Consider the following 10,329-nt stretch of genomic DNA (forward strand, 5'->3'; position numbering starts at 1 on the left):
AAGAGAGGCATGCAGGCATGCACAGTGGACAGAACGAATTATAAAATCACCTAATGATTTTTTCTTTAATACACCGCCCATGTGCTGTTTTAGTTCCCTCTGGGTCTGTCACTTCTCAATGTTTCTCCTCAGTGTCTGAGCACACATGACAGTTCTGTCTAGCCGCTCCCTCATCTCTCTGGAAGGTCAACCCTAGACCCCCAGGAAACTGTGCGCTTGCTTTATTCGAGGTTCCAGCCTTGATGCTCCTGACAGCTCGGGGAGGATGGTCAGGATCCTCAGGCATGGATCCAAGGGTTGTTTCCAGGAGTCTCTGTCCCACGCACTAGGCACAACCTTCCTTCGTGCTGAGTCTGTGGAAGGAAGCTCCTGGGCAGCTGGTCTCTCTGGGGTTTGTCAAGATGCCATTCGAGAAGAGGGGGAGATTCTGAGGGGAACCTACCAGAGCCTGCCTCTGCCTGCAGCCCCGGCTCTGAGCTGCTTATCCTGCCTTGTGGTGGAGCTCTGCTCTCCCGGCTCCCTGCCAGACTGTCTCTACACCCCCGTAACTTCTCCTGCCCACTCTGGTCTGTTCTGACCTGCCTGGACCGTTGCCATGGAGACAGCTAAAAGACCTGCCCTTCTGACCCACCTTCCCAGTTACATTTCTCTTCTTATCACCCCCACATCGAATATGTTTTTTCCCAAACTGTGAACAGCAGTGACACTTTTGTATATGAAATCGTGCGCATGCACGTGCGTGTGCGCGTGTGTGAAAGAGTTAGGGAATGTTTGGAGAATTGAGAACCAAATAACTGTAAGCCAGTAGTTCCCAACTATACTGTGTCCCCATTACCAAGACAACTTTCCTTTGTAGGTTTGTTTGTCTCCGTATGTATCTTTGGTTGGCCTGAAACTTAACTCTATAGCTCAGGTTGGCCTCAAACTTCAGATAATCCTCCTGCCTCTGCCTCTAGAGTGCTGGGGTTACAGGCATGTGTCACCATACCAGGAGGCATCTCAGGTTGTCACACAGGGACATCACCTGCATGTCTGTCAGCTGTTCTACAGGTTCATAGGACAAGACTTATGATGACTCCCCACTTCACTATGTGTTCCTGCACCCATGTTGAGGGCTTAGCTCGTGGCTTGGCTCTGAACTAATTTTCATATTCTCGTTCCTTCTCTCTCTTTCTCCCTCCCTCCTCCCCTCCTCACATCTGCTTCCTCTACTGCCTTGCTGCCCCACCTCATCTCTTCCCTATCCCTCTTTCTGCCCTCCCTTCTCTTTCCTTCCCTCTCTTATTTCTTTCCCTCCTTCCTGGACTCTGCGGGTCCCTGGATGCCGCTCACTACCCCTTCCCACACATCTTCCTCAACTCCCCCTCCGCCTTCTGTCTTCACACCTTCCTTCTCTGTCAAGTGCTCCCTTCGTTATAACTTCTGCAAGCCCCTCCTCCATCCCCGCCGACCTTTCTTTTCTCCCATTTCACTCCCCTCTAGTTGCTCTCTTTGCCCTCCCCTTCCACCCCTGCAGTTCAGCTCCGAGATCCGCAGCCTGGCGTCCCGGTGCACACCATGCGGGCCCTGCTGCTGCTCGGGAGCATCGCGCTGCTGGCCTCCGCCGCGGGTCCAGCCAAGGCGCGCCCATCCAACGATACGAGCGCAGTGGCCCCGGGCCCGCTGCCTGCGCTCCTCGCGCACCTGCGGCGCCTAACCGGGGCTCTGTCGGGCGGCGGGAGCCCGGCGGGCACCGGCGCTAACGCCACCAAGACCAGCCCCGCGGGTGGCGCGGGTGCAGCGGCACGGGCGCCCCCTCCGGCCGAGCTCTGCCACGGCTACTACGATGTCATGGGCCAGTACGACGCCACCTTCAACTGCAGCACCGGCTCCTACCGCTTCTGCTGCGGCACCTGCCACTACCGCTTTTGCTGCGAGCACCGCCACATGCGCCTGGCGCAGGCCTCTTGCTCCAACTATGACACGCCACGCTGGGCCACCACTCCTCCGCCTCTAGCCGGGGGCGCTGGGGGCGCTGGGGGTGCGGGCGGGGGCCCGGGACCGGGCCAGGCAGGGTGGCTGGAAGGGGGTCGGGCCGGGGGAGCTGGGGGTCGTGGGGGAGAGGGCCCTGGGGGCAGCACAGCCTACGTAGTGTGCGGAGTCATCAGCTTCGCCCTGGCGGTGGGCGTCGGTGCCAAAGTGGCCTTCAGCAAGGCGTCGCGTGCGCCCAGAGCGCACCGGGAGATCAACGTGCCCAGGTAGGTATGCGGAGGGGCTGGAGGGACAGGAGGGAGCACGCAGCCGGGGCACTGGGAAGCCAAGCAATCTGATGGAGGCGGTGCCTTAATGCTGGGAGGTGAAGCTGGGCATTGAGAGGCCCTGCAACCTGACTGGGGGGTGTGGCCTGGGCTATAGGGGTGGCTCTTGGGGGCGGGGCCTGTGCTGTGGGAGATGGAAGCTTTAAGGTGTGGCTACACGGATGGGTGGGGTCCAAGTTAGTGGTGGGAAATAACTGGGGCCTGGCTATAGAGAAGAATTGGGATGGGAGAGTTCATTCATTCAACCAATATTTCTTTTTGTTGTTGTTGTTGTTTTGTTTTGTTTTCGAGACAGGGTTTCTCTGTGGCTTTGGAGCCTGTCTGGAACTAGCTTTTGTAGACCAGGCTGGTCTCGAACTCACAGAGATCCGCCTGCCTCTGCTTCCCGAGTGCTGGAATTAAAGGCGTGCGCCACCATCGCCCGGCTTCAACCAATATTTCTTTAAAAAAAAAAACTTTCTGTGGGGCAGTAGCTGGGGATACAGAATGGGACAAAAGCCCTGCCCTCCTGAATAAACCTGTGTCCCAAGCCCAAGCATTCTGCTTGTGATCTATGTGATGTGGAGGTCTCTGTGCCTAGGGTTCCTCGCATAGACAGTAGGGCTAAGAACAGACCTCCGTTTGTTCGGATTCTAAAGAATAACTGAGCTGATTCATATAGAGTCCTAGCTGAGTAAGTGTTCATAAAATATTTGTGGTAGACCCAGAAAGCCTATATGCCACGTAACTCTAGACGTTGACAACCGCTATGGGGGGAAAAATCCAATGTACAATGTAAAGAGTTAAGAGAAGGAGTGTTGGTTTCAGGGAGAGGTTTGTTTAGTTGAAGATTGGAAAGAGTCTGAGCAGGACCCTGAAGGAATTAGAGATAAGAGTCAAGCAGCTACTGTGTGAGGTTGTTCCAGGCAGAGGGCACAGACACATTCCAGAGGTGTCCTGTGTGCACGTGGTGTCTGAGGCGTAGCAGAAAGGGGCTGCTTTTCTTCTGTGTGCTATGAAGAGCCACTAGAGGTGGACAGAGACCATTGCAATACCTAGACATCCTGTGTGAGGGCCGACCGTGATTTCCCGGTGGGAGAGGCGCTGAGCAGTGAACTGATGACGATGTATTGTGGAGGTCTACTTTGGAGGTCTGGAAAGGGGAAAGGTTCCAAAAGGTTTGAGGTCCGCCTAAGTGAACGAGTAGGGCATCTTTTATTGCAACCAGGAAGGCCACCCAAAAAACAGTAATAAGGTTCATGGTGGGGCAAGACAACACGGGAACATGTACGTGGATGAACCACAGAAAGAGTTCTTGGAGGAATATGTCAGTCAGGAAGTGTGGCTGAGAAAGGTGGACCTTAGAAGACTTAGCCGGGCGATGGTGGCGCACGCCTTTAATCCCAGCACTCGGGAGGCAGAGGCAGGCGGATCTCCGTGAGCTCGAGACCAGCCTGGTCTACAGAGCTAGTTCCAGGACAGGCTCCAAAGCTACAGAGAAACCCTGTCTCGAAAAACCAAAAAAAAAAAAAGTGCCTAGTCAAAGATGGACCACATCTCTGCCCTGCAGACTCCCTACAGAAGAGAATAGGGAGGGGGAAAGAAGCCTGGGCCTCTCCATCTCCCTCCCACCCCAGTCCCCGACTACCCATCCACCATTTTCAGAGCTCTGGTGGACATTCTGAGGCATCAAGCAGGACCTACAACCCGCCCAGACCGGGCCCGAAGCAGCTCTCTGACCCCAGGGCTAGGAGGCCCAGAAAGCATGCCTCCTAGGACACCCAAGAACCTTTACAACACCATGAAGCCCTCCAACCTCGGTGAGTGCAAGTGACAGATGCAATCTCATCTCTGGTCACGCCCTCAACCCTGTGGTTCTGCCCTTCTTCCCCACGTGCCGCCCCTCTCCCGCTTCGTTCCTGGGCCCCACTCTGGTCTTCATCCATCAGCCTTGACCCTCTTGTTTCTCCCTTCACCGCCCATTCTACTCATCCTAAGAGAAATCCCAGGGGCCATAGTGGACAAGAAAAATTCCAGTCTTGTTTGAAGCAGGAAAATGGGGGAGGGCGGTGAGAGGGTGGTGGTGGGGGCTTTTCCCAGAGAGAAGAGTAACTTTAGCTGCAGGAACTCCGGGTGGCTGGAGCAGAACTTATGGGGCTCTCAGGCCTGAGACCGCAGACATCATGGCTTCTTTGGTGTCAGGCTGAGCTCAGGTACCCTGCTCTGAAATCAGTGGGGAACCACTGAGGTGTTTCAAGCAGGAAGCAAAGCAGTCAGTTGTAATCTCAGAACTCTCAGTGAGGGCTGAGACAAAAGGATCAAGAGGTGGAGAGCAGCCTGGGTTAAATAGCAGGAACCTATCCCAGAAAACCAAGGGGTAGGAATGCAGCTCAGGGGTAGAATGGACCAGTGAGGAGCTGGAAGTGGGACCCATGGGTAGACCACTTGTCTAGCACCCAAAAGGAAGGGATTTGGAGATGTAGTTCAGTGATAGAGTGTTTACTTAGCACGCAATCTGGCTCCCATCTCCAGCCTGGAAAAACATAAAATGGAAGTCAGGTTTGGTGGTTCATGCTTTTGATCTCAGCACTCAGGTGTCAGAAGAAGGTGAATCTCTGTGAGGTCAAGACCAGTCAGGGTTACACAGTGAAACCTTAAAAAAAAAAAAAAAAAAAAGATGATACTTGATACTAGGCGGTGGTGGCACGCACCTTTAATGTCAGTGCTTGGGAGGCAGAGGCAGGCAGATCTCTGTGAGGTCGAGTCCAGAGTAGTCTACAGAGTGAGTTCCAGGACAGGCTCTGAAATTACAGAGAAACCTGTCTTGAAAAGAGGAAAAGAAAAAAATAAAGAAAAAGAAAATAAAGATGAGGTAAAAGAACTATGTTCTGAAATCTGCAACCTATGTTAAGGGAAGAAATGAGATGAACGAGGCTCTGGAGGCTGGGGATACAGCCCATGCAGTGATAGAAGAGGGTCTGGGCCCGCTCAGGGGTGCAGGGAGGAGATAGGGTTTCTCTGGGTAACCTTGGCTGTCCTGGAACTCACTCTGTAGACCAAGCTGGCTTCAAACTCACAGAGATTTGCCTGCCTCTGCCTCTGGAGTGCTGGAATTAAATGGGATTGAAGGTGTGTGCTGTCACCACCCGGCTGAACTTGAACTTCTGATCCTCCTTCCTACGTCTTTCAAATGTTAGGATTACAGGATTACAGCATCAGGTTTAATTTTTTTTTTCCTAATATAAGGTATCACACTGTACCGCAGGCTGTCGGGAGCTTCTGTAGCCTGGGCCGACCCTGAATTCATGGCAGTTCTTCCGTCTCAGCCTCCTATGTACTGGGGCTGCAGTCATGAGCCACTTTGTGAAGGCTCGAGCTAGATCTTGAGGGAGATTTCACTCTTCAGGCAAAGAGGGGAAGGAAGAGATTCGAAGCCTTGAGACCAGTATTACAGAATGTGCAACAGCCCTGTGGCAAGCCTCGGGCACCGCCCACATGGTCCACTTTTCCTGTTGGGGATGGTGAGCCACAGAAGGCATCTGAGTGCCCGAGGGACAGCCGCTACGGGGCTTCCCACCTCAAACTGGCACATCTGATGATTCAGAGAGAGGGTGTCTGTCAAGGCACAGATGTGGAGTCAGGAGCGGCCACCAGGTCTGAGTGGTTAGAGACCAAAAGGTGATACGGAGACCAACAGAGTTCTGGCCTGGGTATCGGGGTGAATAAGAGGGACAGCTCATCCTCAGCCATAATCCTGAGCCCCCATTCTCTGTTTCCTCGATTGGACCGATAGAATAAGTCAACCTGTGGGGCTCTAATGAGGGGGTGGGAGCGGCACGGAACTGGGAGCCAGAAGTGACACACTTCCGGGCAAGTGTCAATTGGGATGGCGATGACAGTGACGTCACCTCCCTTCTCGGTCCCTCAGATAACCTGCACTACAACGTCAACAGTCCCAAGCACCGCGCTGCCACACTGGGTACGCAGAGGGCCGAGGCGCCCTGGGAGTCGGGGTCCTTCAGGCCCTCACTGTGGGCAGCCCCAGCCTAGTGCTGGGTGGAGCCCCAGTAAGACCCCCGTGAGCCGATGCTCACGTGGGGCTGGCCACCAAGGCAGCTGCAGTGTCCTCGAGAGGACACCGGAAGTGGTGATCTCCTTCCCGTCAAGTTTTGGGAAGATGCGTGGAATGCATCCCCAGCTGGGGCCAGGATTCAGTGGGTGCTGACAAATGCCAGCGGTCCCCAACCTGGAATGTGATTTCATCCTCAACCACAATCCTGTCCACTGTGGTGGGAAACGAGGGGCTCCTAAAGGTTGGAGCTCTCGCAGGCTAGAACCCCAGATCTCTCACCTCCCAAGCCCCAGACCTCTGAAGGAGGAAGGCTGGAGCCTGAAATCTCGGGTCCGAGGGAGAATGGTTAGAGCATGGACCCCTGGGTCTGAGAAAGGCAGGCTGGGGTCTGAAATCCTAGGTCTAAGGGAGAAGGGTTGGACTCCTTCCTCAGACTCTTGAGTCTGCGCGGGGCGGGGGTGGCGGGATCTCCTGGGTCTAAAGGAGGAGGGCAAAGAGGTACTGGACCCTGGGTCTCAGGGAGGAGGGGTAAGACCTGGATTCCTATATCGGAGGGAGGGATGGAATCTGGTCTTTGGGCTTGAGGGAGGAGGACTGGGGTCTGGACTCCCGGGCCTGGGGGAGGAGGGTTGGTCTCTGGACTCTTGGGTGTGAGGGAGGGTTTGGCTTTGGGAACCTGAGTCTGAGGGAAGAGGGCTGGGCGCTGGGTCCCTGGGTCTGAGGGAAGGAGGGCGAGGCTCTGGAACCTGGCTTTGAGGAAGAAGGGCTGCACTAACCTGGTCTTCCCCCGCCACAGACTGGCGAGCCATGCCACCACCCAGCCCCTCCCTGCACTACTCCACTCTGTCCTGCTCTCGATCCTTCCACAACCTCTCGCATCTTCCCCCATCCTATGAGGCTGCTGTGAAATCAGAACTGAATCGCTACTCCTCTCTAAAGAGATTGGGTGAGTTTGGGGAAGGGGAACTTAGCCTATGGCGGGGGTGGGGTGGGAAGGTGTGTTGAGTTCCAAGGACAGCAGTGGGGTGGTGGGGAGCTCAAAAGGTTCCAACCTTCCTACCTAGTTTTTTCCTAGTTTTACCTGAAATATTTTGGGTTGGGTTTTTGTTTATTTGTATTTAATTTATTGTTCTGAGACTGAGTCTTCGCCTTGTAACCTACTTTGTCCTGGAACACACTGTGTAGCACAGGCTGACCTCAAACCCAGCTTCCCTAGAGTTGGGATTGCAGGTATGAACCACCATGCCCTGCTTAGCTTGCTGACTCTTGTTGCTCAGGCATTAAGGCCTTCTGGGTGCCGTGACTGGAGAGATGGTTCAGAGGTTAAGAGCATTGGCTGCTCTTCCAGAGGTCCTGAGTTGAATTTCCAGCAACCATCACAGCCATCTCTAATGAGATCTGGTGCCCTCTTCTGGCCTGCAGGCATACATGCAGGCAGAACCTCCTGGGTGGAGTGCAATACGGTTGAGGGAGGATGCTCTGGGTTGTCATGGGATCTGTCTTTTCTTCTCCTCCAGCTGAGAAAGATCTAGACGAAGCCTACCTGAAGCGCAGACATCTAGAGATGCCCCGTGGAACCCTGCCTTTGCATGCACTGCGGCGGCCTGGTACTGGAGGTGGCTACCGCATGGATGGCTGGGGTGGTCCCGAAGAGCTGGGCCTGGCACCGGCACCCAACCCCCGGAGGGTTATGTCCCAGGAGCATCTGCTGGGTGATGGCCGAGCTTCCCGCTATGAGTTCACATTGCCTCGAGCGCGGCTGGTGTCTCAGGAACACCTGCTGCTGTCCTCACCGGAGGCCCTCCGCCAGAGTCGAGAGCACCTGCTGTCACCACCAAGAAGTCCTGCACTGCCTCCAGACCCCACCACCCGGGCCAGCCTGGCTGCGTCACACTCCAACCTGCTGCTGGGGCCTGGGGGCCCCCCCACACCACTGCATGGGTTGCCTCCATCAGGCCTGCATGCCCACCATCACCACGCCCTTCACGGCTCTCCTCAGCCAGCCTGGATGTCCGATGCAGGTGGGGGTGGGGGCACACTGGCCCGCCGGCCACCCTTCCAGCGCCAGGGAACCCTGGAGCAGCTTCAGTTCATTCCTGGGCACCACCTACCACAGCACCTGCGCACTGCCAGCAAGAATGAAGTGACTGTCTGAGGCCAGGGTAGAGCGCTGGGGGCTGTGGCTTCTGAGGCCCCCTCCTCCCAGCCCAGATCTCCATCACAGGCTTATCATACACACCAAGGGTCTGAGACCAGATGGGCCCTTGGATCGGAGACCACACCTCCTTTTGGGATGTCACAGTAGATGAGATCTCTCCTCCTACTTTGTCACTGTTTGAACCAAGGCCTCCTTCCCATGATGTCATCGCAGAGGAAGAGGCCTGTACATGAGGTCATCGCTAGCAAATATGTCTGTGTTCTATGATGTCATTGCAGGAACTAAACCTTCCTATGAGGTCACCACAGAGGAAGAGGCCTGCCCATGAGGTCATCACTAGAGGCTGTCCATTTTGCATGACATCACCAGAGACTCCTTCCCTGTGATGTCACCATAGACAATGCCTTGTCCCATCCCATCATCCCTAGAAACAAAGATTTCTTCTGTGATGTCACTGCAGAGACAAGTCTCCCGCTTCTTGAGACTTCTTGATATCATCCTGAGCACCAAGGCCTCTTGAAACTGTCCAGATGTTTCTCTGCTGTGGAGAAGATGCCTCTGCCCCACGATGCCATGACTACAGACTAAGCCATTTTCCTGGGACACACTGCAGGGGACCGTGCCCTGCCATGTGTCCTCACTAAAGATTAGGCCTCCTTCCCATAGTGCTGTCACAGGATTTTGCCTCCCTCCTGTGATACCATCACCAGAATAGGTGCCTTGCCCGATGGCGCCATCACAGGGACAGTGCCTCTTCAAGCGATGTCATTACCAGTAATGACCACCTGTCCCAGGGACCTCTCCAGGAGGAGGCCCTGATGTGGTGTGACCACCAGTTACCACCTGCTTGGAAATGACACCAGGGGACACCTCTGTTGTTGTGCTGGGTTGTGATAAAGTTGGGCGTGTCCAGCCCAAGATCATTTCGGGAAGATGCCAGAGAAAGCAGCTTTTCCTGAGATGTACTATGAGGGTGTTGGCACTAGGGATGCCAAGACAGTGACCTGTCTGTAGGAGGCTGGCGATGATGCCCTCCATTGCCTGGACATCATCATAAAGGATTTCCTTCTGAGGCAGTCCCCACTCTCAATGACCACCAGTAGTGATTGTCATCAGAGTCCTTGTCTTGCTTCCCTATAACTTAGCTCCATGGCTTCTTCCCATGACCCCAGGGACATGGCCAACAGGATGTCTACCAGCACCTCTAAAGGGAGGTTGGGCCTGTGCAGTGAGTCCTTGGGGATGGCACCCATGGATGAGCTTCAGCTCCAAGGAGGCCACTTTGATCCATGAGGCTTCTAAATCCTGGGACTCATAGGTGGGCCAAAGGCTGGCATTACTTCTTTCTGCCATATCTAAAGACGTCAGCTCTATCAACAGAGCCCCCATCTCCTATTGGAGGGAGAGGGTTGGAGTGTATGTGCTGCTGACCTTGCCAATGATACCATCAATGCTACCCAGTGTACTCCTTTCATGATGGCATAGCAGTTGGGATCCAGTATTAATCATGTCATTTCCCAGGATTCCATAAGACTCACCTCAACTAGCACATCATCATCTACCAGGAATTGTTACCACTAATGATATCACCACTGTCTCCCAACATTCCTCCCAACCAAGGTGTCATCACCTCCCAGGATCCACATAACATGCCATCATCACCATCTCCTATGAGCTGCCACAGCATGTTCTCATCACCTCCCAGAATCCATTACAATATGCTCACCTCATCATCTCCCAGGAGCCATCAGAACCATGCTGTCCCTATCATCTCCCAGCATTCACTACAGCCATAGGTCCCCATCATCTCCCAGCATTCACTA

General features: G+C 54.5%; 1 protein-coding gene across 11 annotated transcripts in view; it reads left to right on the forward strand.

The window, feature by feature from the left end:
• The window catches only part of Shisa7 (shisa family member 7), a 19,669-nt gene that overhangs the window by 6,900 nt on the left and 2,440 nt on the right, over positions 1 to 10,329 (forward strand). For 4 of the 11 annotated variants that reach the window (XM_013354542.2, XM_026777112.1, XM_013354543.2 and 1 more), the window contains 5 exons: positions 1,517 to 2,237; positions 3,942 to 4,096; positions 6,205 to 6,255; positions 7,145 to 7,294; positions 7,866 to 10,302. In XM_013354542.2, the coding sequence (XP_013209996.1) occupies positions 1,558 to 2,237; positions 3,942 to 4,096; positions 6,205 to 6,255; positions 7,145 to 7,294; positions 7,866 to 8,503 (1,674 nt within the window). In that variant the 5' untranslated portion in view covers positions 1,517 to 1,557 and the 3' untranslated portion in view covers positions 8,504 to 10,302. Of the gene's footprint in view, positions 1 to 1,402; positions 2,238 to 3,941; positions 4,097 to 6,204; positions 6,256 to 7,144; positions 7,295 to 7,865; positions 10,303 to 10,329 lie in introns of all 11 variants that reach the window. The other 7 variants (XM_026777113.1, XM_026777115.1, XM_026777114.1 and 4 more) reach the window with 3 other exon arrangements.

This window comes from Microtus ochrogaster, unplaced genomic scaffold (assembly GCF_000317375.1).
Source record: "Microtus ochrogaster isolate Prairie Vole_2 unplaced genomic scaffold, MicOch1.0 UNK47, whole genome shotgun sequence".
NCBI lineage: Eukaryota > Metazoa > Chordata > Mammalia > Rodentia > Cricetidae > Microtus > Microtus ochrogaster.